At 50.0% G+C, this 27,984-nt stretch overlaps 1 protein-coding gene across 5 annotated transcripts; it reads left to right on the top strand.

Annotated features, from left to right (window-relative positions):
* The first annotated feature begins 3,512 nt into the window (after nucleotides 1-3,512).
* On the top strand, nucleotides 3,513-27,703 carry WDR86 (WD repeat domain 86). 5 transcript variants are annotated; one of them, XM_077304101.1, is made up of 9 exons: nucleotides 3,516-4,223; nucleotides 4,306-4,347; nucleotides 6,634-6,723; nucleotides 7,622-8,029; nucleotides 10,727-10,868; nucleotides 11,508-11,940; nucleotides 18,428-18,563; nucleotides 24,024-24,127; nucleotides 24,877-27,703. In XM_077304101.1, exons 4-9 carry the CDS (start codon nucleotides 7,867-7,869, stop codon nucleotides 25,096-25,098), a joined length of 1,200 nt encoding a protein of 399 aa, XP_077160216.1. In that variant the 5' UTR covers nucleotides 3,516-4,223; nucleotides 4,306-4,347; nucleotides 6,634-6,723; nucleotides 7,622-7,866; the 3' UTR covers nucleotides 25,099-27,703. The 5 variants fall into 5 exon arrangements, with proteins under 5 accessions (XP_077160219.1, XP_077160216.1, XP_077160217.1 ...); XM_077304104.1 differs by having other exon boundaries at nucleotides 3,513-4,347; nucleotides 10,760-10,868; XM_077304102.1 differs by lacking the exon at nucleotides 4,306-4,347.
* The last annotated feature ends 281 nt before the right edge of the window (nucleotides 27,704-27,984 follow it).

Raw genomic sequence — 27,984 nt, 5'->3', positions numbered from 1 at the left:
TGAGTTTAAACTATGTGTAGAACAGTACCAGATAAATAGGGGGGTGGGTGGGAATTCCCAGTCCAAGTAATGCAGGAGTGGAATCAGCTCTCTAAACTGAGCAGGTGAGCTCCCCTCGCTGGCACTCTTTAAGCCGGGGGTAATCAAACTGCGGCCCTCCAGATGTCCATGGACTACAATTCCCATGAGCCCCTGCCAGCATTTCAAGCAGCGTAGAGGAAATGACATTTTGAAATACAGCGGACGGCAGGGTTCACCTCTTGGGGCTTTTACGTATTGTTTTCCGTTTCACGATTTGGGGCGCTGTTGCTTCGTTGCTCTCTGGTGTAAATAAGAGCTTCTATACTCCACGCCCCCTGCCCCCCCCCCAGTTATGTCTTTAGGTTTGTCCTCGGATTTGGCTGTTCAGGGATGTGTTGTAAAATATATATACACAATGCTGGGCGAGGGGCCAATTCACTGTCTGGAAGCAAAACGAGGGTTCCCACCAAAGCGGAGAACAGGTTCGAAGGAGTATTTGTGTCTCCTGAAATTCTAAACCAGGGGTAGTCAAACTGCGGCCCTCCAGATGTCCATGGACTACAATTCCCAGAAGCCCCTGCCAGCATTCGCTGGCAGGGGCTTCTGGGAATTGTAGTCCATGGACATCTGGAGGGCCGCAGTTTGACTACCCCTGTTCTAAACCATGCTATACATTTCAAACAGTGCAATACTCCAAAGCCGTCCCAGGGCTTCTCTGGAACTGCGATTGCTCACAGTAACCCTTCTTGGGCCAGCTGGGCCATTCCAATGGCTGCATCCACAGAGGTGTTTTTTCTCTGCCACGGGTTCCCAAGGCAATGTTGGGGGTGGGAGTCAACGTGATTGCCATCCCCTGATCCTCCATTCCAGACTTTTCCCATTTGCAATATGTTTGCTCTCGGGCTTGCTGTGGGGCGATCAGTGCAGAAAGAATGCAGTCCGAGCATGCTTGCGGGCCATTTGGATGGGAAAGGCCATTTGCAGAAGGCCTGGATATAAGAACATAAGAGAAGCCATGTTGGATCCAGCCAATGTCCCATCTGGCCAATGCTCTGTGTCACACAGCGGCCAAAACCCAGGGGCCATCAGGAGATCTACCACTGGGGAAGGAACTCCAGAAACCCACCCACTCTTACACTCCCTAGCACCAAGAGCATCCCTGCCCCGGACATAGGAACATAAGAGAAGCCATGTTGGATCAGACCAATGGCCGATCCAGCCCAACACTCTGTCTTATAGTGGCCCAAACCCAGGGGCCATCAGGAGGTCCATCAGCAGGGCCAGGACTCCAGAAGCCTTCCTGCTGTTGTCCTCCAGGCACCAAGAATACAGAGCACCCCTACCCCAGACCCCGTATTCCACCTATACCTTGTAGCTAAGAGCTATTGATGGGCTTTGCTCCATATGTTCATCTATCAGGGGTAGTCAAACTGCGGCCCTCCAGATGTCCATGGACTACAATTCCCATGAGCCCCTGCCAGCAAATGCTGTAGTCCATGGACATCTGGAGGGCCGCAGTTTGACTACCCCTGACACATCGATTTAGGTTGCCAGCTTCATGAGGTTCCCCTTTGCCTAATCCTTCTCAAAAATCAGTCTGTTGCTCATTTGGATGCCCAAATGGTATGCAAGTATGATTCAATGAAAAATACAGCAGTTTAAAGAGAGAGAGACCCAATTCTATGGGGCAAGGCTGAGCTCTGGGGTTGCTCCAGGAGGCAAGTCAATTGGCTAGGCTGGATGCCTGCTTATTTTTCATCCGGATAAAATAGGGTATGAGAAGTTTAGGCGCACTGGGGCATAGTTGGCTCTCCTTCCCAAAAAGAACAAAAGAGCCTTTCTTGTCTATAGGAGACCGTGGCAGGTCTACTCAATTTGGATTAGGCCCTGGCATGCAAGAATCCAGGGCTGGTTTATCCTCTCTTCCTTGCTCCATGGAAAACCAACACAAGCTATTTATCTCGCTGTTAAGTGCAAATAGAGGTTTTGCCCAAGATCGTTTGTATCTTGCAGCCCAAACACGAAAGAATCAAATTCTGTATTCCCTTGTTCTTTGATTCCATTCCAACTGCAGATGAATCTCAAAGCGGGAGTCTGGATGAATGTTTGCAACATTCCAGAGGAGCCAGATAGGCCAAGGTAGTCAAACTGCGGCCCTCCAGATGTCCATGGACTACAATTCCCATGAGCCCCTGCCAGCGTTTGCTGGCAGGGGCTCATGGGAACTGTAGTCCATGGACATCTGGAGGGCTGCAGTTTGACTACCCCTGGTCTTGTCTTTTGCAAACTAACTGCTATATTTTTAGGTGGGGGGGCACGATGGCTTTTGATGACTGTTGTGTTTGAGCTACTAGATCTATTTTTGCTGCTCAGGTGGGAGTTGGAGAAGAAAAGTCGGGCAGTTTGAAGGAAGTGGTGAAGCAATTTGCAGTCCAGGGCTGATTCACAAGTTACAAAAGTCCACGAGGGCAGTTGATGTGCGTACCTGGGAGTTCCTAACTTGGATTGGGATTGTGGAGAGGGGCGGTAAAGACCCCCCCCCCACCTGGCCCTTTTTCAGTGGATTCACACCTTTCTGTTCCCAGTGGAGTGTGCAGTGATTTAACAGAGAACTCAAGTGAAGTATGTGCAGTGCACACATGAGCCCGTTCTTCTTTTCTGGCCGCCTTTGAAAACAGTGCATGAATTTGCTGTATTCTCCGATTCTGCTTGAGCCTGTTTGCGTATCTATTATTGTTTGTTTATTATTCGTTTAAAGATTTATATCTCACCTTTAGTCTGGCTCCCTGGCCTGTCTGCCTTGTTGTTCCAGAACCCTGCACTGTCTTGTTTTTGCTGTGCATGGATTCCTTCCGGCCCTGATCCTGCAAGCTTTGCTCTCTTCCAGTTCACTTCCTCCTGTTCGATGAAGCCGCTTTGATTTTTGAAAGCTCAGACCCTCACAGCCTGTAAGGTGCTACTGGATCTTACCCGACAGTCAGCGTGGTGTTTTGGTTAAGAGCAGCAGCCTCTAATCTGGAGAACCAGGTTTGATTCCCCGCTCTCCCACATGCAGGTGACCTTGGGCCAATCACAGTTCTCTTAGAGATGTTCTCACAGAGCAGTTCTCTTAGAACTCTCTCAGCTCCACCTACCTCGCAAGGTGTCTGTTGTGGGAAGCTGCTTTGGGACTCCTTTGAGTAGTGAAAAGCAGGGGATAAAGACCATCTCTTCTTCTTCTTCTTCTTCTTCTTCTTCTTCTTCTTCTTCTTCTTCTTCTTCTTCTTCTTCTTCTTCTTCTTCTTCTTCTTCTTCTTCTTCTCCTTCTCCTTCTCCTTCTCCTTCTCCTTCTCCTTCTCCTTCTCCTTCTCCTTCTCCTTCTCCTTCTCTACTGCAGACCCACACAAATATACTCTAAAATTATCCTCAGTTCTGATTGTGCCACCTCTTGGACCGCAGTTCCTTAAGGCTTCGGGGATGAAATTTTGCGTACCTCCCTGCTGCATCACAAGACTTCAGGCATCTGAAAAGTTTGAATCCTAAGCATTCTCTCCCCCCCCCCTTTAATTCCACTTTCTTTAGGACCTAGTAGAAACCTGAGGGGTGGTATTTGATCCCCTGCAGAGGGTGAACAGACTGAGAAGCTGAGCTCTGCATAAATGCATTAATGCAAGAAACAGTGTATGTGTGTGTGGGGGGGGAGAGGGTTTTTTTGGGGAAGAGAACTAGGTAGAAGGAGAAAGAGAGAGATGGAAGACAAGTTTTGGATTCCTGCAGAGGATCGCAGCGTCCTGTTCCGATGAACGTTCCTGATGCATGACTGACGGGCTAAAGGAGGGGGAGAAGCAGTGGCCAAGGCTCTTTGAGCAAGAAGACTTTTCAGGAATCCGGCTTTTACCGCAACGCTACAACAGCCCTTGTGATGAATTTTACCACGCTTCAGATTCTTCTTTCAAGATCCACGGTCGCATCTTCTCTTTGGGATGCAAAATCCCTGGGGAAGGTGAAGCTTTAAGGGGAGCTGCAAAGTGTGTGTGTTTGTGTGTTTGTGTGTAAGGCACTTGGGTCAAGTGACTCCAAGAGCCCCCCTCCCTTGTCTTTTTCTTGCCCTTTATCAAGGGAGGAAATGAGATCTCCCTGGAAGTGTTGCATTTACTAGATTGGCTTCCTCTCTGTGTCCTCCAAGACATTTCTCCCTCGAAATGTGAAGAATCCGAATCAAAGTGAGCTGTTTTTATTTAAAAAGAAACCCAATTTTAATTCTTTTTTTGTGCGCGTGTCTGACTAAAGTTGGTGCTTTTTCAGAGGACGAAACTTCCCGATGCTTTTTCTACGAGCCCTGGAAAGGTAGGCGGGTGCAGCGTGTGCATGCTGGTTGCTTTGCCCCCCCCCTTCCGACATGCCCCCAAGGGAGCCCATGAGGCCCAGAAGACCCCTCCTTGGGTTGGGGGCTGGACAGTGAAATAAGCCATTTGTCTAGGCGTGAAGCTTCGAATCGGAGCCGTTGGGGGACGTGGGGAAGAGTGTTCTGTACGGGAGAGGAAAGGGGTGTGCCGAGGTTTCGGGCTTGGGTTTTTAAAAAGATTTTTCACAGATTATTTTGAAGTGAGCAGAATGCTTACGAAGAGCCGATGGGGAAATGTGAGAGAAATGTGAACCGTGCGATCCACGGAGTAATTGTGAAGGGGGTTTGCTACAAACAGTGCTCCAAATGTTCCCCACGGATCGGGTAGCGGGCGGGGGGGGGGGAGAAGCATGTCTCAGGGAAAGAAAGGCTGAGCAAGCCAGGCCATGTGCGGGGTTTACACTTGTGTAAAGCATGGAGGAAGTTCCCCTCCTAGACAGTGCCCTGGGGGAAGGGGGGCCTTCTTGGGAGAAGCGAAAGGGCGCCTGGGGGCACTTTGGGCTCCAAGAGGGGTCTGGAGAAGGCACCCCAGAGAGGGGTCAAAAAGGCATTGGCGGGGAGGCGATGGAGCGGATGTTGGCTCTTGCGGTCTCTGGACAGGACCAGGGACGTGGTGGTGGCTTCTGCGAAAAAGACACCCCAGGCGTAACAACATCCCCGGACAGATTCAGGCGGGTCGCCGTGTGGGTCTGAAGCGGCAGGACAAATTGAAAGTTTAATTCCGTTTTATTTGAATTTTATTCCGTTTTATTTGAATGAAACTTGGTTGCTCTTCAAGGTGCCCCTGGACTCTAAGTCTGCTCAGCATCCTGGGATGAGGGAGAAGTTCCCGCCTGCCAAAATCCCTCTGCCCCTGAAGCCGTGCCTTTTGGGATTGGGGGTTGCTGGGGCTGTGAGGGAGCCCTGCTGGGAGGGCGGGGGGGGGGGGGGGTAGCAGGGGGCTCTGTGGGGAGGGGGAGGCAGGAAACAAAGCCAGGAGGGGGGCGGCTGAAGGAAGCGGCCGAGACGTGGGGGGTAGGGTGATGGGGCGTGGCTCGCCCTGCCTCTGTGGGGGAGAGGGTCAGGTTTCTGCTCCAGGCAGTGTGGGGTGAAGGTTGGGGGGTGGGAGAGGGCGGCTCCAGCCCGCCCAGACGTGATGGGGGGGTGGCCTGGAGGGAAGCGGAGCAGACAGGGGTGGGTGGGGGGGCGGAGCTTGGGCTGCTTCTTCTTGGGGAAGGCCCTCTGGCCGCCCCCCTGCCTCGGTTGCCGCCTTTTCTGCCTCTGGCCCCATCCCCCCCCATTTTAGAATCCCCAAATTCTGCGGGGGGGGGGAGGGGTTCACTCCAGGAGATTTTTGGTTTTTTAAATTTAATTGTTTTGCAGTTTAAGGGTTTGTAATGTGGAAAGCCCGAATGCACATTCAGTGCCTGATGTTGTGGTTCGCAGGTGTGTGTGTGTGTGTGTTTGTGAGGGTTTTTCAATAGGGTTGCCAACCTCCCGGTTGGGCCTGGAGTGCAACTAAAATGACAGCTGAGCTCTAGCTTGGTGTAGTGGTTAAGAGCGGCAGCTTCTAATCTGGCGAGGCGGATTTGATTCCCTGCTTCGCCACAGCTGAGTCACAGTCCTGATAGTGCTGTTCTCACACAGCAGTCTCTCTCAGAGCTCTCTGAGTCTCACCTCCCTCACAGGGTGTCTGTTGTGGGGAGAAGAAACGAAGGCGATTGGAAGCAGTGAAAAGTGGGGCATAAAAACCAATTATTCTTCAGCAAAATTTATGGGCGCTGAATATGTCATGTCTGATGTGTCTGGGGGGGGGGAATCAAAATGTTTTCTTGGGCCTAAAAGTTTCCTTTTCTCTCTCTTCTGATTTTACAAGAGATTAAAACATTTTGGGGGGACTCCCAAATGTACCATGGACCCTAGGCACGGTGGCTACTGTGCCTAACAGAGAAGGTGGCCCTGATCCATAGATTCTGCCCCCCTGCAGGCGCCATCCCCAAATCTCCAGAAATAGAAAAGGCACTCTTTAGATTAGGTTTCTTTCTCTTCTATCTGACTGCAACCTAAATATGATCACATGTAAATTTACCTTTCTTGCAATATACTTCTTGGGGAATTTATTTATTGTACACGGTATCTATCACATTTCTATCATGGGGCAAAACTCTGCTATATATTAACCAAATATCTCAGTATGAGGAACTGGGCTGAGGCATTCTGTCTTTTGCCATCCCTCTCTGCTCGTACAGGACTTTCATCTTTCGGGTCCATCGACGGCTGGTACTCGAACATCCAGGATCCTGGCTGTCTTTTTCTAGCAACCACCAAATAAGTTACAGGTAAGAAATTTCCAAATTTTATAAGCTGTGTTAACATCACATGGGCCTGGCACACACACGCACCACGGACAGATTGACAGACATATTGAAAATTGCTGGTTAAGGGGCTGTCCTCTTGCAGATTATCGAGAATTATTTTGTTGGCACAGAGGTCTCGTGATTTTAAACATTTTGATTCTGTATCGTTTTAAGGTCTTTCGCTGTTTTGATGCAATCTGTTTGTTGTACAGAGCCCTGAGCCGCACGGGAGGGTGGTGTATAAATCAATTAAACAATTCATTAAAATAAAGACAGCCCTGCTGTGGCTGTTCAGAGGAACTGGTTGTCCACCATGTGAGACAGACGGCTGGACTGGATGGACCACTGGCCCGATCCAGCAGGACTCTTCTAATATTCATGTCTGAACGAGAAAGGAACTGTTTAAAAAGCATAGCAAACTCACAGTTTACAAAATTAAACACAGGCATTATTTTACCAAAATTATTATTAAGGGCTCTCAAGTTGCAGCCTACTCATTGTGAGCCCCCCTAAAATTCCACTTCATGGGATTTTCAAGGCAAGAGATGAGCAAAGGTGGTTTGTCATGACCTTCCTCTGCATAGCAACCCTAGTTTTCCTTGGTGGTCTCCCACCCATTGTCAACCTTCGCTTCTAAGCTCAGACAAGTTCCTGGCAGCCTGGCCTATTTAGGTTGCTAAAAAGAGTGACAGTGTACAGATACATGAACTGCAGGTTGTTTCAGAGGGTGGAGGGGTGATGGGGATCCAGAGAGCGAGGGACCCCCGTCTGGGCCAGTAGGCCTAGCCACCCTAGCCTGTGCAGGCTGGCACAGCAAGACAGTGAGCTGTTTTGATCCTCTGTTTTGATCCTCATGCCTTTTCTTTCATTCCCTTTGCAGACCCGCATACCTGCAGCTTTAGAGAAGTGCAAGAGCCCAGCAGTCCTTAAAGGCTAACAAGATCTGCAGCAGGGGATGAGCCTTCATGAGCCACCGCTCCCCTCTTCACACACCTGCAGCCTCCTTGCTCCTGTGATGGCGGCTGGAACGGTCTTCCTTAGGGCAGCGCACTGCTCTGGGGCTTGCGCCCACTCCTAGCGTAGCGTTGTGGCTGGGAATCCCAGCCTTGGGTCGGAACTTGCAAGATGGGAGGAGGCAGCTCAGCACTGAAAGTTTGCACTGATCACCAGGGAGGGATCAACTGGCTCAGCCTCAGTCCCGACGGGCAGTGGCTGCTGACCGGCAGCGAGGACGGCACTGCACGGCTCTGGAGCACTGCGGACAGCCAGTGCAGGGGTCATTTTCAAGGTACAGTCCGCATGCCCGTTGTTACAGGCCCTGGCTCTCAGACACTGTCATGGGGCTGCAGGGTCCCCTCTGGCCACTGGCGGGGTTGGGGGGTAGCATTGCAAGGCCTAGATTGGGAAACTCCTAGAGATTTGGAGGTGGAGGACCTCGGAGGGTACAATGCCAGAGAGCCCATCCTCCAAAGATGCCATTTTCTCCAGGGGGGGGGGGCTTACGTCTGTAGTGCCGAGATGAGATGTAATTCCAGGGACCCCCCAGGCCCCACCTGGAGGCTGGCATCCCTGTCTGCATTAAGACATTCTGTTAATTGTTTAGAAGAAGAGAAGAGCTAATTTTTGTACTCCACTCAAAGGAGCCTTAAAGTGACTTGCCATCACCTGCTCAGTTGCCTACCCTTTGTGTGAGGTAGGTGAGACTGAGAGAGCTCTGAAGAAACTGCTCTGTGAGAAAATCTCTAAAAGAACTGAGACTAACCCAAGATCACCCAGCAGGCTGTATGTGGAGGAGTGGGGAATCAAACCCGGTTCTCCAGATTAGAGATTCTCTTAACCCGTAAACCAAGTACTTATAAGTAAATAGTTCTGTGTTAAGGACTGAGATGTCTGAATTAGGGTTGCCCGCTTCAGTGCCCTTCGGCCACCTGGGCAATCTCGGGCTTCCGTGATCGCTGGAGCGGCCGAAGCAAGAAACTCTAGTCTGAATTTATGTTCTGTGTCCCTACAATAAAGTTTGAGTCAGTTCAGATGATGCTGATGCATGTACAATTCTAGTAGCCCTATGGGATTTTGCAAGCTGCTGCACAGCTACCCATCTCAGCTTCCTTAAGAGTGAACATTTCTGTTAATTTTTTTTTTCTGGCCTCCTGATATCTTGCAGGGTGCTCTTTTGGGCTTGCAATGATTTATAATGTACCCCGAATGCCCTGGTTAAGAAAAACTGAAGGTGAAAAGAAAAGAAAAAGCAGCGTGTTGCTCAAGGCAGCTGTCAAGTAATAATTAGCACGTTTCAGATTAAAACCCGATGCTGAAATAATTGTAAATACCACCTTTTCCCTGCATGGCCCTGCCTGCAGGCTTACCATCTAATAAAAGACAAGACACAACACATTGGGGAGGGATGGTAAACGAGGCAAAAGGAAAAGAAGAGCAACCAAGAGAAAAGCCAGAAGGAAGGGGCGGGTTTTAAGGGAGGGCAGACGCGAGGGATTGGCTCTTGGAAGTCTGGTGGCAAAGGGTTTCCGTGGCAAAGATCTGCCACGCCGTAGAGAGCCTAAACTTGGAATCTCCAAGAGATTTGCAGATGTTACTGTATCCATTCCACCAGGTCTTGTGGCTCACCTTCCAGGAGGCACCTGGAGATCTTGCAGAATTACGGCTCATCCCCAGATGACAGAAATCAGTTCCCCTGAGGAGGAAAAGGGATGTTTGGAGGGGTGACTCTATGGCAGGGGTGGCCAAACTGTGGCCCTCCAAATGTCCATGGACTGCAGTTCCCATGAGCCCCTGCTGGCAGTTGTAGTCCATGGACATCTGGAGAGCCACAGTTTGGCCACCCCTGCTCCATGGCATCGTACCCTACTGAAGTCCTTGTCCTCCCCAGGCTCCATTCCCGAAATCTCCAGTGGTTTCCCGAACCTGGATCTGTCCACCCTACTCTCCTTCCCCTGCTGGTGGCTGGGGGAACCGGACAACCCTAGACTCCCCCAGATGAGCAGCCAATGGCATCTCTTTATTTTTGTTTCCTCCTTAGAACGAGACGCAGCAGATCTTTCCTATGCGTTGCTGCAGTTTAGGTTTCTACCAACAATGTCGTTGTTATTTTTGTCCTCCCGCAGTTCCTTGATCTCTCCCTCAGCCGAAAGAAACCATCTAGTCGAAAAACATGAGTCTCCGCAGCTGAATAAACAGCCCCCCCCTCCCCGGCATTGAAACAACTTCAATGCAAGCTGGGGGGGGGGTTGTTTTCCATCTACAAGAACTTGAGATACCACTTTAAATACGATCCCCATAGACTGCCCTCAAGGCCGCTGAGGAATGTGGAGGCCTACACCGAAGGAAAACCTGTTCCGCGAGAAGTTTGTGGATTGGTGGGCTCAGATTATCAAAACAAAGAAAGCGTCTGGGTGCTTGAGTCAGAAAACGCTCAGATTACCAAAGTGTAAACCGTTTGCGGTCTCGTGCATACAGACAGCTTTCTTGCCACACAAACGGGGCAAGGGACTGAATATTAAACCATTCTAGAATTCGATCCCTATCTGACTTTCGTTGGAAGTTGGCCTCCTTTATCTCCGGAGGTCAGTGGAGGAATGCATAGGATTCCACAGCTACACAGCAGTTTTGGAGTTTAGCGGAATAAATTTTGAGTCCAGCAGCCCCTTTAAGACCAACAAAGTATTATTCAAGGGACTAGGGACAGAGCCCGTTGCATGCAGGAATACAACGGGTGCTAGATTCTACTACTACTACCTCAGGAACTGTAGTTTTGTGAGCAGAATGCTCTGCCCCTAACCAAATGGATCCAGTTAGGTTCCATTTAACATGGTATATAAAACTGGTCTACCTTTATAGTGCCGATATGCCTTTCTGTTCCATGGTGGAACTTGTTCTCTGGCTTAAAACGAAAGAGGCCCAGCTGCGTTGACGCACTTCCCCCAAAGTACTCGTTGTGTTATTTTACTGATTGGTGTGCTGTCCGCAGGGCATGAGAGCTACATTACTTTCTGCCACCTAGAAAATGAGGCGGCCTTCACTTGTAGCGCTGATCACACCATCCGCAAGTGGGACGTCACGACCGGCCAGTGCCTGGTGGTTTACCGAGGTCACACGTCCATCGTGAACAGGTAGGTCGAACCAAGTCCTTCCAAAGAGAAATCGGGTAAAGGATTGCGGACTGTGGTCTGTGCTTGTGCGCATAGTTTGCTGCAGGTTGGATCCTTTTGTGTAATCGTTTGCAAGAAGTTGGATCCTACTGTCTGATTTTTGCATCCTTTAATGCGCGTTGTAAACACTTCAGCTGCAGTTCAGTTCTGTTAATCAAACCTCCTGTTGGTTCCACAGCCCAAATCCTATTTCATTGCTTATTACTGAGTGACCTGTTTTGTTGATTGTACTGGCTTGTGCTATTTAAGAGCAGGGAATTAGAGATGCTATGAGGATAGGTTGAAGACACTGAAAGATGCTGTGCCAAAGTGTGGTGTGCGTAATGAGTTTCTGGGTATCTCATTTACTTCTCAGGGTGTGGATGTGTGTAACGCATCACATTCTGGCTTATCTGGAAAGCTCTCAGGGATCGGGCTGGAACTAGGAAGCACTTTTCCTGTGGCTGGGTGGAGTTCATTAGCAAGTCCATCAACAAGTCCATTAGAAAGTCCATTAGGAAGTGTTTTTCCTGAAACACACTTGGGACTGAGAAAAGAACATGGATGGATAGAAAGAATGAAAAGGACATTTGACTCCAACTTCCTTCTTCCCCCCAACAGGATCCTGGTTTCCAAGGATTATCTCTTCAGTGGCTCCTATGACCGTACAGCACGGTGCTGGAGCGTGGACAAAGAGAAGCCGATCCAGGAGTTTCGGGGCCATCGGAACTGTGTCCTGACCTTGGCTCTCTACTCCTCCAAGGATCTTCTTGAGGATTCTGAAGGGGAAGAGTCGGAGGAAGAGAAATTAAACAAGGACTTCCTGGTGACGGGAAGCACAGACTGTACTGTCAAGGTCTGGTGGGTGTCCAGTGGGCGTTGCCACCAGACTCTGCTGGGACACACTGGGGCCATCTTATGCCTTCGACTGGATGCCCCGAACAGGGAACTCTTTTCGGGGAGCACTGATTACACTATTCGGACGTGGAACATCGTGACCGGCGAGCAGCTGAGAGTGTTCAAAGAGCACCAAGGAGCCATTATCTGCCTGGAGGTGAGAGAGAAGGATCTGGACAAGTTAGTACGTGTTCAGGGAAGGGCGACTAGGATGGCTGAGGGGCTGGAATCCGTGCCTGACAAGGACCGTTTACGCACTGGAGGTTTAGTTGGAGTTTTAGTTGTGGCAGGTGGCCCACCTCTTCCTGCACCCACACGGGGGAGCATTTGGCCCGGTGTGCCTCATCCGTCCCTGATTTGTGTTCCTGCATGGGAGCTGGGGCAGTGAAGTTCCCAGTGCGTAAACAGAGAAGGAGAGGCTGATAGAGTTGGGTCTGCGTAGCCTGGAGGGCAACTGATTGCTGTGTTTAACTACAGATTCAGGTGCGAAACCATGTTGGCCTGAAGGAGCAGGACAAAATGTGAGTCCAGCGGCACCTTTAAGACCAGCAAAGTTTTATTCCAGGTGTGAGCTTTCGTGCACAGGTAGGCTTCCTCAGTGACATAGGAATCATCAAGGTGCAGATTGAAGGACACAGGAAATTAGCAGGAAATTAGCAAGCAGCAGAATTAAGCTCTCCCGCAAATATATAGCATAATATCTTGCTAGAATGGCAGTGTTTGATTCCCTGCTCCTCCAGATGCATCCAGCTGGGCGATCTTGGGCCAGTCACAGTCCTGTTAGAGCTGTTCTCACAAGTCAGTTCTGTCAGGGCTCTCTCAGCCCCACCTATCTCACAGGGCATCTGTTGTGGGGAAAGGAAAGGAAGGAGATCGTGAGCCACTTTGAGACTCCTTCGGGCAATCAAAAGTGAGGGATAAAACCCAACTCTTCTTCTTCTTCCAGCCCCATAGCTATCACTATGCACAGAGGCCTTTGATTGGGAAAGTTGCTATCAAATTCAGGATAAGGAGCATCTGGAGCCGGACTGACTTTTCCTTCCTGGAGGCATTCAAATGCCAGAAGCCCAGTTCTGTTTTTAACAGGAGGCGTTGAGCATGCTTGTCTGCGAAGAGACATCCCTGTGGGGCGATAACTGCAGAGATGCCGTACCCTTAATGGGCTATGGCAAATTACGGGGATGGGAAAGAGGGTTTGCGTTGTGACTGCATTATCTGTGGGCCTAAATCGGTACTCCTAGCAAGGAGGGATGAGCTGACTCACTGGCAGGCAGAATGGAGGGCAGTTCAATGGATCAGTGTCATTTTAATTGACTGTATTCCGCCGAGGAATGTCTTGGCTGGGGTGTTAATTTCGGAAGTGCTCTCTGTTGGAAAGGAGGAAGTGAGATGCTCTGAGTCTAATTTTTTATTATTATTGTTATTAGTGTAGACAGAAACTTTATAAGGCAAAACTCAGATTTGTGGCCAGGATAATGCACAGCGATTAGACAGATTCATTTCCTCCCTGGATGCATTCCCAATATGGTTTCCCCCACCCCCGGAATTAGAAAAATTTGAATTGGGACTGGGATGGAGGAGGGGCTGGGGAGGAGAGGGGCGTAACTGGAACTAGGGTATAGTTAAAACATATCTGGTATAGCAGCCTCCGTAAAACGGATAATGTTTCTGCTCTCTTGGGGACGTCATGCGTAGAGTTCCGTGCCGGAAGGAAGGGAATAACACGAATGTGATAAATATGTAATATATTTACTCCTCGCTTTCCCATAAAAAACATATTCAAAAGTGGCTTGGAAAGCCACACAATGGCTTTCCCCCAACACCTCTCAGTGCTAACTATATTCCAAGTGCTGAACCCGAAGGCTGAGCAAGACATAGCAAGATTAACATTCTACTATTTATTATGGAGTGCACATTAAGCGGATTAAAATCAGGATCGAAACATAGGAATGTTTCATCAGTCTTCTGGCTTGTAAGTGGTCCATGTAGCATTGCATGCACAGTCCCAATGGTCACACGAGGTATGGCCACAGGCCAAGCATGTTTCAGCCCAGGGAGTCTTCATCAGGGGTCACGTCAATTATATGCACATGGATAATAAATGGTATAGTATAAGAGGAAGACCTGGTCGGGGGCATAGGAGTAGGCTGCCTAAGGAGGTGGGGAGCTCCCCCCCACTGGCAGTCTTCAAACAAAGGTTGGATACGCCCTTTTCTTGGATGCTTTAGGATGGCTTGTGTGGCCCCTTCCAACTCTATGATTCTGTGATTCTAGTAATAAAAAGTGACGCTCCCAACAATATGCAATAATAATTCCAGGCATGGAGCTCACAGGCCCAAATCAAACTTGTCAAGAACCATTATTCTGTCAGTCCACCTCACAGGGTGTTTGTTGTGGGGGGGAGGAAGGATAAGCAATTGTAAGCCTCTTTGAGATGCCTTTGGGTAGAAAAAAGCAGGGTACAAAAACCCAGCTCTGCATCTCTTCTTAAAGAATGAACTAGTTTTTACAATGAGGAGAGGAGAGAGATTCCTAACTGTCCAACTGTAGTCATTTAGTCCGCTGTGCTGTTCAGGAGGTGAGAAAGGAGGAGTTGAAAAATTCCAGGAAGTTCCTATGTTAACTATGCTAAATACGCATCTCCTCCAATGCTCTCTGCCATTGAATCATGCACACTGTGGATCTTGCACACTGCAACCATTTCAGCACACGCTTTTGAGAGCCGGAACTCGGAGAAAGCCGAGCCTAAGCGACTAACCCGTATACAAATGAAAAGATTAGAATAATCCCGGGGAGAAAAGGACTCAAGCTCTCCTTTGCAGGAAGTTCTGCCAAGTTTTTGTGGATTCCTTTGCTGCTGGCACAGAGGAGCAGAGAAAGGGAGGCCGGGTTAGATGCAGGACAAGCTGCTTCGACAGCTCTGGATTTCCTGGAGCGCTTCATTATTTCCCTGAAAACGGGGGGGTGCTTGGAGGGGGGGAGAGCCAGAGGGCAGCGGCCGAGGCTGTGCATGCAGCCAATCCTGGCTCAGGGAAGAACTGCTCTGAAAACGATTTGAGTGCCAGCCCTAGGAGAGCCCCTGCCTGGGCCCCAGTCGGAGTAGACTGCATGCAGGGGGGCTCAATTGACTAATAGCCTGAGTTGGCATATGAAGCACTGGGCTGAGAGAGAATGCCTGCATGCATGTGCGTGCAACGGTGGCGGGTGGGAACTGGGCGTAGGAGGCGTTGGGTGAGCGTCGCTCCGTGTGGAAAGCCCGACTGGCCATGGCAGTCCCATCTATGCCAGAGCAAGTCCCCAACCCGGTGCCCCCCAGTTTGTGTAATCACCAAAGAGCCCCTCTCCCCCCAAATGCTTGCAGAGGGACGTTGTTTATCCACCGGGGGCGCCAGGATTTCCGATCAGTCTTCTGGCTCGTAAGTGGTCAGGAAGAGTTTTTGCTTGCTTGGTTCACCGATTTAGCGGGTTTACACCTGGTTTTTCAGCGCAGGACTCTGAAGGTGGGGGGCGATAACTGAAGCTACCAAAGGGCAATAGGAGAACGACAGAACCAAAGAGGAGTGATTCTGCACTGCTGCCGGTGGAATCGTGTCAAACCAAAATACATTATGAACAAAGCCGTGCGGGGAAAATAAGGCTAGAAATGCTATTGAATCTGGAAAACGTCAGAAGCCAGATTTTAAACTCCCTGCAGCTAGTTCCAGAAATCTGCTTTCTGGAAAAAACTGCAATGCTGTCCTCTGGATCAATTAGCGTTTCCAAATAGTATTCAAGGGAAGCACCTTATGAAGCAAATTATGGTAGTCTAGCCAGGATGCGACTAGAGAGTATGGCCTACAGCGACCACACTGATCTTCAGTGTATATGCTGGGCTTGGGTGTGAGAAATCCATGTGCGGGCAGGGACACATGGGAATTGTAGTCCATACACATCTGGAGAGGTTAATGGGTGAAGTAGGGTTCCTGGGTGAAGTAGGCCTTCTTAGGTTCTCCTTTAAGAATGATAAGAATGATCTCAAAGGTTGTCGTGGAAATAGAAAGTCTGACTTCCTTGGGTGAAGACTAAACATAACGTCAGATTCAGGCATTACACTCCTCTTGGAAGAGAGGAATGGTGACAGCAGCGCATGCCTTAGTAGCCTTCTAGCTGGACTACTGTAATTTGTTTCACGAGGGACTTCCCTTGAAGGCTATCTGGAAGTTTTCTGATTGACTCAGAATGCAGCATTTCAGTTTCTCAAGTAAGCAGATTTCTAGTGCTACCTGCAGGGAGGGGAGAAGGTCAGGCTGGGGAGGTGGGAACCTCAGCAGGGCGTGATGTCATAGAGGTCACCTCCCAAAGCTGCCATTTTCTGCAGGGGAACCGATATCTACAGCTTGGAGATCTTATAATTCCAGGAGATGCAATGCCAGAAGATGCCTTTGCTTCAGGGATACTCCTCAACCGCCATTATGAAGGCGTTCAAAGCCTAGATAAGTTCCAGACACGTCTCGCAATCTGCTGCAACGAGAGGAGAGCGCGTTGCCAACCAGCAGAGACCGCCAATGCGCTCGCCTCACACCGCAGCAGACTGTGGGACACGTTCGGAGTCATCAAAGCATCGAACGCCTTCGGAACGGCCGTTGGAAAGATCCCTGAAGCGCAGGTCCCTCCCTGTCTACCTTCCTCGGGAACTTTGGGGGTTTCACTGGTGCATGAGAGCACAGGCAGCCAACCGGGGAGTCTTGCTGCTGGAGCTAGGAGGCTGCTTGTAATCTCTGCTCTCCGTGATCTGCCGTTCTTTCCTCCAGCCTGTCCCAGAGCCAGCCAAAAACAAAAAAACAAACCACACAGGAACAAATCCGTAGCTGCTTCTTCAAAGCCATTTAAAGTGGGTAATTGTGTCTTCCCTGGTCTTTAAAAAAACAAAACTAATTATTGCTGGGATTTGTGTATGTTTGGAAAAGCTTTTGGCGAGAACAGGAGACTGTCCATTCCCTCCCCCCCCCCGACACACACACACAACTTCCCTTCTTGCTGAAAACATGGAAAATTAATCTCCGCTTCTGTTGGTGTCTGCCCCATGAGAAATTAAAAGCCTGCTTCGCCGTGATTTGTTCATTTTATTCCGTCTCAATAGGATCGAAGCGGCAATTTCTTCTAGCAGGGGTGGCCAAACTGTGGCTCTCCAGGTATCCATGGACTACAATTACCATGAGCCCCTGCCAGCCTCGTAAATGCCTATTAATCATGTGTGGTGGGGTTGGAAAATGCCATTAAGTTGGAGTTGATGGGGTGGCCAAGCTGAGGCTCTCCAGATGTCCATGGACTACAATTACCATGAGTCCCTGCCAGCTTGCTGGCAGGGGCTCATGGTAATTGTAGTTCATGGACACCTGGAGAGCCCAGTTTGGTCACCCCTCTCCTGTAGGCTTTTTTCTAATGTCCTTGGTAGGAGCGTCTCAATATAGGATATCTTATGAATGTTGTGGGAGGTTGAATGAAAGATACTTAAAAATGGAGGGGAGGGGATGGTGGAACTCTAGAAAGAAGGGGGGAACCTGCAGGTAACTGAGGTGGTGATCAAGACTGATTTTAAAAAGTTTGTGCACTAAAAGAATTTGGCTTAAAACAATAACAGTAAACGGGAGCCACTGGTTGTGCAGAACCTTGTGACCGGAGATGTATTGTGGAGACAGTTCAGTAACGTTTCATTTTAATGTTAATATTTTATAGGAATGGCTTTTGGGTCACCAGCTTCTTGTTTAAATACAGCCTTAGACAGGGGGCTCCCTCCACCCCTGCGGCGTTTGCTCAATAACCTTGACTCTCTTGCAGCTTCACAGGCTGAAATGCAGAGCTGAGAACCCGGAAATACCCACCTAGTGCAGTTTAAAAAAAATTAAGGGTGGTCCAGGAGTGTGCTAGACCCCCAGAGGGATCTTGAGCATCAGCGGTGCAAAGCAGCATGGCTTCAGCGTGCTGTTCAAGGATACGCCCCTGATGACACCCTTGGAGGGTCTGCTTTGTCTGTCTTTCCTTGACATTTTGAAACCATGTGAAGGACCAGCGGCGTGCAGAATATAAGATCAAGGGGGCACTTACAAACACGCTAAATGACACCATTTCAATCCACTTCCAGTGCACTTGGATACTGGATTTGGCCATGAGAAAATGGTAAAATCTACTTGCAAATGGTCACTCAAGTGGATCGAAACGGTATCGTTTAACATGTATGAAAACACCAGATTGGCAGCGTAGTTAAGATTCTAATCCAATGAGCTAGTCTTGATGCTCCTCCATGTGCAGCCAGCTGGGTGACCTGGGGCTAGTCACAGTCCTGTTAGAGCTGTTCTCACAGAGTTGGTCTGTCAATGTTCCTCACCTACCTCCCAGGGTGCCTGTTGGGAGAAGCAGGGAAGGGCGACCGTAAGCCGCTTTGAGACTCCTTCGGGCAGCGAAAAGCAGGATATCAGAACCAAGTCTTCTTCTTCAAAAGTCCACGCTGTTGTTGTAAAAGCTGTGCTGCTCTCAAAACAGCAATGGCTGCCGGTATCATTGTCCCTCCTCCAAGTAGGCCCAGGTGACTGAAGCTGGGGCTGGTTTCACCCTAGATGCCCCCCCCCTCTTATGCAGGTGCTCTTTCTTCCCCCTTTCCTTCTTAGCTTGTGAATCGACACCTGTATTCAGGGAGTGCAGACCGGACAGTGAAATGCTGGCTGGCCGACACCGGGGAGCAACTTCGGACGTTCAAGGCTCACAAACACAGCGTCAGCACTTTGAAGTATCACGCTGGGATACGTAAGTTCCAACGACACCCCTCCACCACCGGCACCCCCTCGATATCTTTTCTTTCACCCTTTCCGCTCCCTCGTAGTGCAAAAATACGAAAAGAGATGGCTGGGCCCTCCTTACATTAATGTAGGCCGGGGATCCCCAACTTGGTGCCCATCGTGCCCCCCAACACCTTTCCTGGCCCCTTTCCTGCCATGTGTGGTTTTAGAAGGTGGGAGGGGTCAGGAGGGGCTTTTGCTACCGGCGGGAGGTGGAATCCAGGAGAGGGAGGAGAGCTGCACATTAACAGGACTTGCTGGCGTCACCCGGGAGGGATGGCATGATCTTTGCCTTTGTCTTCACTAGCAGCGGATCCTTTTGCACTTTCCCTTCTTATATTGTACTTTTATATGCTATGAAAGGCTTGTTGTTGTTGTTAGGGATGGCATGTCAGCGATGTCTTGGCTTTCGGGCAAAAACTCTATGGCAGAATTGGGCAAAAACTCTATGGCACATTATTTTCACATTTCACGTGTGAAAAATATGTTAGAAATTGTGGATTCACGTTAGGGTAAATTTGGGGGTGAGGGTTAACTCAGGTATCATTCAGGTTGGGGAGTGGTTAAGCCTGGAGGGAGGGTTAGGGCTGGGGAAGAGTTAGAGACACGGTTAGGAAAAGGACACGGGATGTATAACTATTTTTTACTTCATTTCATATGTGAAAAATATGTTTAAAAATTGTGGATTCATATTGGGGTGAATTCTGGGCTTAGGGTTAGCCCAGATATAGTTTGGGTTGGGAAGTAGTTAAGTTTAGAGGGAAATAATGAGATGTTTAGAGGGGAATAACATGGGGAAATAATGTGAAAAAATATTTATACTTTCCTTTTCCTAACTATGTCTCTAACCCTTCCCCTGCCCTAACCCTCCCTATAAATTTAACCAGTCCCCAACCCAAAATATACCTCAGCATAACCCTAATCCCCAACATTTACCCTAATATGAATCCACCTTTTCACAGGTGACAAAATGTAAAAATACAGAAATATATACACCCAAGAGCCTCTTGTGGTGCAGGCTGGTAAGGCAGCAGACATGCAGTCCGAAAGCTCTGCCCATGAGGCTGGGGGTTCGATCCCAGTAGCCGGCTCAAGGTCGACTCAGCCTTCCATCCTTCCGCGGTCGGTAAAATGAGGACCCAGCTTGCTGGGGGGTAAACGGTAATGACTGGGGAAGGCACTGGCAAACCACCCCGTATTGAGTCTGCCATGAAAACGCTGGAGGGCGTCACCCCAAGGGTCAGACATGACTTGGTGCTTGCACAGGGGATACCTTTACCTTTAGCTTTATATACACCCAACGGCCTTTCCTAACACAGAAGGGGTCTGGGCCCTCTTTTCTTTCCCGCAGCGCCCACTCGCCCTTGCTGGGAGAGACAGCAGGAGACGGCTCATCCAGGTTTTCCTATTTTGCAATAGCCGCCAACCGAGACTTTTGTGCTTAAGGAATAAGCGTTTCCAGATGGCACAGGCTCAGTCCAGCAGTTGGCAAACGTGGACGGCTTTTGTGCTCTCCTTAGTAGCTGGACATAAAAGCAGAGAGCTCTTCCCCGAGGGCTGCGTGACGAAGGCCCAGATTCGGTCTCTTTGCTCAGCTATTGGCAACGAGTTCCTCTGAGGCAAGAGCCGTTGCAGGAGAACTCGTCCTGCCGGAGGAAGGTCCTGTTCATAGCTGAGTGGTGAGATGCAGTTTTCCGGCCTGCTTTTCCCCCTTTCCAAACTCGATCCTCATTTCAGTTGCATGCACACCAACACCGAAGCCGTGGATGACCCGTGTCTCAGCCATGTGACAGTGTGTGAGTTCTGCTCACTGAATACACAATGATGCACCTTCCAGCTGACATGATCTGTACTTTTCATAGGTGCGGTCGTGGGCGTGTCTTAGATCGGTGGGTTCATTCAGAGCAGGGACACTTCAGCTCCGGCAGGAAGAGAACTTTTAGGAACAAGCCAGAAAACTGAGCAGCAAAAGGGAGAACGCTCGGTTTTATAGACCTAGCCCAGGGGTAGTCAACCTGTGGTCCTCCAGATGTTCATGGACTACAATTCCCATGAGCCCCTGCCAGCTGGCAGGGGCTCATGGGAATTGTAGTCCATGAACATCTGGAGGACCACAGGTTGACTACCCCTGACCTAGCCGACTACTTCAGGCCACACCCCCTTAGACACGCTATTGGTTTTTAACGCTCCCTTATGATTGGCTACTTGAAACATTCTAGCAAATCACAATTGAGGACTGAAGAGCCATGAGCCAGGCACAAGCGGAGATGCATGCGCTCTCTTGCGCGAACAGATATCCATATATATAACAATGTGGGAAAGTTGAAGAAATGCAGTGAGCTCCTCTGGAACGGAAGGTTCCTTTCTGTATTGTCAGACTAGCACAGATAACTTCATACATCTGGGGAAAAACACTATGAAACCACCTCTGAAGTTTCCGATTCAGCCAACAACAGGAGTTCCGCTAGATTCAAGACCAGTTGTAGCTTAGAGACCAACAAGATTTTCGGGGCAGATTCAGTTTAATTCTGGGGTAGATTCAGTTTAATTCTGAGAGCCAGTTTGGTGTGTTGGTTAGGAGTGCGGACTTCTAATCTGGCTTGCCGGGTTTGGTTCTGCACTCCCCCACATGCAGCCAGCTGGGTGACCTTGGGCTCCCCACAGCACTGATAAAAACTGTTCTGACCGAGCAGTTATTTCAGGGCTCCCTTAGCCTCACCAACCTCACAGGGTGTCTGTTGTGGGGAGAGGAAAGGGAAGGCGATTGTAAGCTGCTTTGAGCCTCCTTCGGGTAGAGAAAAGTGGCATAGAAGAACCAACTCTTCTTCTTCTACAAGCTTTAGTGTGCATGCAGAAGAAGAAGAAGAGCTGGTTTTTATACCTTGCTTTTCACTACCAGAAGTCGCAAAGCAGCTTTCTATTGCTTTCCCTTCCTCTCCTCACAAGACACTCCTTGTGAGGTAGGTGGGGCTGAGAGAGCTCTGAGAGTTCTGTGAGAATAGCTCTAACAGGACTGTGACTAGCCTCACCCAGCTGTTTGCATCAGGAGTAGCGGGGAATCTCCAGACTAGAAGCTTCCACTCTTAACCACTGCAACCAAGATGACTCTTCATCAGGTACTTTAATTCTAGGCATAAGGTTTTGTGTGCATGCACAGTTCATCAGATAATGACAGGGAGTGGTTCAAAGTGCAGTCCTAAGGAGAGTTACTGCAGTCTAATCCCATTAATTTTAGTGGGTTTAGACTGGAGTAACTCTGCAAAAGTTTGCGCTGTCAGAGTGGCCCAGATCTTGTAGATTCATCACCTGCCACATCTCCGCTCCGGGTCCCTCCTTCCCCGTCACAAATCTAATGTCCCTGTTATATAAAGACATAAAAACAATAAAGCACAACGGAGACTTTTAAAACCATTGCTCAAATATTAAAACCGTCTTTGCCCAACAACTGCTAGGCAAGTCTCTCTCGAGTGCAAATAAAAACCGGATCCAAAATTCTGCGTGCTCCTATACGACGGCTTGTAAGCAGCCTTGGAGAGATTGCAATGGCTGACTCAGTTCCCACACCCCCACAGAAGATGGGGAAAAGATGAAGGTTTATTCATATTGGTCCTGGGAGCAAAATGTGACACCGTGTCCTATTTTAAAACATGTGCTGAGCTCTTTCTTCCTTTCTGTAGATACAGGGGTAGTCAATCTGCGGCCCTCCAGATGTCCATGGACTAAAATTCCCGTGAGTGAATGCGAATGCTGGCAGGGGCTCATGGGAATTGTAGTCCATTGAAATCTGGAGGGCCGCAGTTTGACTACCCCTGCCGTAGAACATGGCTTTGCAACCGGATTGACTATTCAAGGCATCAGTTTCTTTAGCTTTGTCAAAAGAGTGTGTAGTTAGGGAGGGGGGAAAAACGTAACCGAATATCTGTTCAAAGCAAACAATACCCTTGTGTATTCAAAGGAGAAGAATTTCTAACCCGTTCCATATGGAAAACCCCTTCATCTGAGGCAGCGAGAAACAGGCTTGCCCTGTTATTCAAACAATTAAAGTTGTGGTCGGAAAAGGAAATAAATTGTTCTGCTTGCTAAGTAGTGAATCATTGTGTTGAACATGCCCTGGAATATCCGTGCTCCTCACTCCACTGAGAATGAGATGGGGAGAGATCTGTCAACAGGGCCTTTTGGGGGGACTAATAGATATGAGTGACCTCACTGCTATTGGGTTCAGGTGGCTCGCCCTGTTGGTCTGAGGCAACAGAAGGAAGTTTGCATCTGGTGACCCAGTTCTCATAGGGCCGTTCTTGCAAGGCAGTTCCCTCAGAGCTCTCTCAGCCCCTCCTACCTCACAGGGTGTTTGTGGAGGGAAGAGGAGGGGTAAGGTGTTTGCAGGCTGCTTCAAGACTCCTTCGATTAGGGAAAAGCGGGGTATCAAAATCCTGCACTTCTCCTTTTCAAAAAATCAGCTTTATTGATAAACCAGGTCTCAGCAGATCTCAGAAGCTAAGCAGATGAGATCCAGCAGAGAAGTCCGGGGTCATGATGCAGAGGCAGGTAAAGCACCTCTGAACGTCTCTTTCCTTGAAAACTGCAGGAGGTGGCCGTGAGTCGGTGGTGACTTGGAAGCACTTTCCATCCCCTCCCCACCCCGCCCTTTGAGGCATTTCGGTCCCTCCTTTACTGCCCTTTTGGTGCCAGGGCAAAACATTTGACCTTCCCCCAGATTTCAGTGGAACTGTATTGTTCCATGTATTATTTCATGTATTGTTGATTAGTTTAATGTAAACCTCCCTGAGCCTTTGGGGAGGGCGGTATATAAATCTAAATAAATAAATTAAATAAATAAATAAAACTGTACCCTCTTCCTTCCCTGTTTTTTGGCCTCCTTGTAACACGAGCATCATTCTACAGGTAGGGATTTAGTCTGCTGAATATGGTTGCCCCATAGCGAGCCTGATCGTGCAAGCCAGGCAGGGTCAGCCCTGGCCAGAATTTGGGTGGGAGACCACGGAGGAAGTCCAGAGTGGCAACACAGAGAAAGGCCTCTTGCTTTAAAAACCCTAAGGCAAGGGTGGCCAAACCGTGGCTCTCCAGATGTCCATGGACTACAATTACCATGAGCCCCTGCCAGGCGGGAAAAAGAAGACCCCCCCCCATAAAGCTGCCATATACAGAAATAAGACCATTAGTCCATGAAGCCCATAAAGGGGTCTTTTGCAAGACCCACTGTCTGGTCTTTCTGAACTGGAGGCCCCAGGGGCTGAACCTCAATCCTTTGGGACTGAGCGGGAACAATCAACTAACTCAGATCTCTGCCACTCTTTTCAACAATCCGTCCCCAAAGGTTCCCTCAATCTTCCCATGACAGAAGATGGGGAAGGAAACTGGCCCAGAATACGTGATTCTAAAGAGTTCTTTCCCTTGGCATTTGTAACAGTGTTTACAGGAAGCGGAGATGCCTGCATACGAGCTTTTAATACGAAGACCGGCATTCTGCAGAGAATGTTTCGAGGGCACAAGCTGGTGATCAACTGCATTCAGGTGAGATACTATCTTTGGGAATCTTGGTACCCACAGGTGCTGCTGCGGGCACAGGTGGGATCCTTTGGGTGGCTGGCAAAAAGTCCACACTGGCTTTTAATCTGGCGAGCTAGGTTTGATTCCCTGCTCCCCCACATGCAGCCAGCTGGGTGACCTTGGGCTCATCACAGCACTGATAAAGCTGTTCTGACTGAGCAGTAATATCAGGGCTCTCTCAGCCTCACCCACCCCACAGGGTGTCTGTTGTGGGGAGAGGAAAGGGAAGATGACTGTAAGCCACTTTGAGACTCCCTCAGGTAGAGAAAAGCGGCATATAAGTACCAATTCTTCTTCAGTAATATCAGGGCTCTCTCAGCCTCACCCACCTCACAGAGTGTCCGTTGTGGGGAGAGGAAGGGAAGGTGAATGGAAGCCGCTTTGGGACTCCCTTGGGCAGTGAAAAGTGGGGTATGAAAACCAACTCTTCTTCTTCACACACCTGAGTTAGCCATGGGGTCTCATTGGATGCAAAGGTGGCCGTGGTTTTTGTGTCCAGCCTGGGCGTTCCCTGCCCTCACAAAGGAGCGGGAACGGTTGGCCTTCCTGTCCTGCCACTGACCCACACGCATCTGGGATGAGGTCATCCGGGGAGTGGAGGGGGCAGAAAGCATCCCCCCTCCCCCCCAGCTGCATCTTTGGCATTGCGCTGCATGCTCAGGGTGGTTGACGCCGCCCGCCCCGGGCTTTAAGCACGGCCTTGTTTGTTTCAGATACACAATGAATTATTGTACACGGCTTCCCACGACGGCACGCTCCGGGTCTGGGACATACGGCCCCTCGGCAAGCGGGGCCAGCGGCGCTGGAAGAAGGAGAGGTCCCTGCAGGGCAGGAGTGCCCAGAAGAGGAGTCTATCTCGGCTCTTCAACAACAGAGTGGGCTGCATGGCACACCGGGACGCAGGTGGGGAGCAGGAGGCCGTGGAACTCATGTGACAGGAGGCGGGGGCCGGGGCAGGAGAGAAGCTCCCAGTCGGCCATGGGTCCCCCTCCCCTCCCCTCCCGGGCCAAATGCCGTCCACCTGCTGGTTGCAGAGGGTTGGATAAACCTATTTTTTTTTGCTGCTTGTGTAGCACTGTGAAAAACGGACTGTGAATCTTCTGGCAGGCACAATGTGTGGGTTGCAATCCATTGTGTGTGTTGTGTGTGTGTGTGTGTATGGGGTACATGTTGTTGCCAGCCTGGTGTACAGCTGATGAAAAAGCACTGAGAAAAGGAGGTATTCTCTCGGAATAGCTTTCTTCCACTCCCCCCCCCCCCAAGGCTTCCGAAGTCTCATTAGGCCTGTGGGAGGAAGGCTGGGGGCTTGGGCAGGCCAGCTCAACCTCCCGTCCGTTGCCTCGAGGCCTGGCTCTTTGGGCAAAGGCTGTGGCTCAGTGGAAGAGCCCCTGCTTGGCATGCAGAAGGTCCCAGGTTCAATCCCTGCAATCTCCCGTTCAAAAGATCAGCTAGGCGATGATGTGAAAGACCGTTGCCTGGGAGCCTGGAGAGAGCCGCTGCCAGTCAGAGCAGGCAATACCGCTGGACCAAGGGTCAGATTCAGTTTAAGGCAGCTTCGTGAGATGCCCAGGCTTGCAGAAATGTCCCCTATAGCTGTCTGTCCCCGTCACATGTCTTTTGGCCTTGCAGGGAGAGGGAAAGGATTTTGAATCTCATTTCAGTTTGCAGGCTGGGATTCCTTCTGCAAGCAGAAGCCTCTTCCGCTTGCTTCTCTCCGTGTTGTCCAGCAGGACTTAATCTTGCCTGCTTTGCCAGGACTTAATCTTGCCTGCCTCGTCCCCAGCGGGTGAAGGTGTGGGAACGTGAACCGGAGGAGAGGAAGTGTCAGTCTGCTCAGCCACGTCACAGAATTCATCAGCAGTTCAGGCACAGAGGCGAGGGTTTTGCGGGTCAACAACTCTGACTGCAGTTTCTCCTGGCATCAGCATGGGGCTAATTGCCTTTCCCCCGCAGAAAGAGGGAAGGTGGACTTGAAGCAGGCAGTGGGGATAGTGTCAGATCCTGCCTCTCGCTCGGGGCCCCAACCAAAGGGAAGCAGCAGAAAGGCGGAGCTGTAAGACAAATACCCAGAGCAACTCCCAAATTTTAGCCAGCAGAAAGCCATGCCTCTTATTAGGAGGGTGAAAAATGTCTTCTCGAGTACCTCTGAGTAGGTGGAAAGTTTTTGATTAACTGCTGCTACATGTTGTACCCGGGCCTGGATGGCCCAGGCTAGCCTGATCGGAGCAAATTTTGGAAGCTAAGCGGGGGCCAGGCCTGGTTAATTTTTGGATGGGAGACCACCAAGGAAGTCACGGTTTGCTATGTAGAGGCCGGCAATGGGAAGCCACTCCCGGACCCCCTTGGATTGGGGCCATCTTGGATTGGGGCCAGGGCTTCAGGCTGCAGGAGATGCGGTTGCTGGGTTAAGGGGCCAGATCGCGGTTGTAGCTACAGTGTGCTGACTTGGATCTCAGTTGTGCTGCGTGGCCCTGAAAAGCAATTGTGAGGAAGGGCAGCCTGGACCGAGGGAAATGGGTTAATTCTTCCTGGCCACCAATGGTTGCTGTGATCAGAAATGCCCCCCTGTCTCCTGCCACCACTTTAACATCGGAAGGGGGAAAAAGACAGGCACAAATCTGAGGAAAAGACAGACATAAATACGGGGGCCTGTCTTTTCCCTGCTGGCTTTAAAGCTGTGCTGGGGAGAACAAAACTGGCTTATTTAAAAAGATGTGCTGAACAGACACGTAAATGGATGCTCAGTGCTGGGGGGGAAAAGCCGTTTTGGAAAGACAGCCTGCCAGAAACGCAGGATGGAAGGCGTTAAAATGAACGCTGGGCTTGGAGCCAGGGATCTGTGTTCACAGAGGAGTGAGGCCGCGGAGAAGCAGGGCTTGTCTGATCTTGCAGAAGGAACAGGGTCTTCTCCTGGAAGGGGCAAGACACATTTAGGCCAGAAGTCAGCTTTTAGAGGGGGCATTTAGGAGACATGGGGTAGAAGCCCATTAGTAGCTATTAGCCCCAAAGGACAGATGGAATGGTATGTCTGGGGCAGGGATGCTCTGTATTCTTGGTGCTTGGGGGGGGGAGGGGGCAACAGTTCTGGCCCTGCTGGTGGACCTCCTGGTGGCCCCTGGGTTTTGGGCTCCTGTGAGGCCTAGTGTGCTGCGCTGGATGGGCTACCAGCCTGCTACAACCCGGCTCCTCTTATATTCTTATGGCTGGGAGCAGAAAGCAGCAATCGAGAGGCTGCGTTTCCCTGCTGGAGGGAAACACGTCTAGTTCAGACTCCCAAAGACCCCTCTTCCTTGGAACGCTGTACCTGAGCCAAGCATGACCCGTCCCTTCTTCTCCCTCTCCTCTCCCCATGTTTAGATAACCACTAGGCCGTAAACAAGGGTCTGTTGTGTGACGCAGACTTGGTTGTCACACTGTGTGTAACTGAACCATGCTTCAGTTTTGTGTGTGTGTGTGTGTTGGGGGGGTGTCCTTGTGTTGTACGTGGTAGTCCTAGTGCAAATTTGCAAAAGAGAGAAATAAAGAGGGTCATGCAGAGAAGACTGCGTTGTTTCCTCTGGATTGGCCTGGATCCCGGAAAATGGAGGGGGTCTCTCATTCTGGATCGGCCTTGAGACACAACATGTTGAGAAAGCCTCTTGCTCAAGGACAAGGCCAAATGCAAACGTAACAGAAGTGTAAAGAGGTTTCGTGGGTGCTTGGCTCGAAACACTACCCTCCTGGCCACCATGCGTTCTGCCAGAAGAGTCCTTGGAGAAGGCAGATCCCGGAATGGGCCGTCGGTGCATGGCCATTAATGTGTATTGCTGAGCAAATGGGAG

The sequence above is a fragment of the Paroedura picta genome, chromosome 11, assembly GCF_049243985.1.
Source record: "Paroedura picta isolate Pp20150507F chromosome 11, Ppicta_v3.0, whole genome shotgun sequence".
NCBI lineage: Eukaryota > Metazoa > Chordata > Lepidosauria > Squamata > Gekkonidae > Paroedura > Paroedura picta.
Note: the sequence above shows the minus strand (reverse complement) of the source record. Positions and strands in the feature narration are given on the sequence as shown.

Coding starts and splice junctions, on each gene's coding strand:
- WDR86 (XM_077304102.1), top strand. CDS start 7,867: ATGGGAGGAGGCAGCTCAGCACTGAAAGTTTGCACTGATCACCAGGGA. Junction 8,030..10,726: donor GTGCAGGGGTCATTTTCAAG/GTACAGTCCGCA, acceptor TGCTGTCCGCAG/GGCATGAGAGCTACATTACT. Junction 10,869..11,507: donor CACACGTCCATCGTGAACAG/GTAGGTCGAACC, acceptor TCCCCCCAACAG/GATCCTGGTTTCCAAGGATT.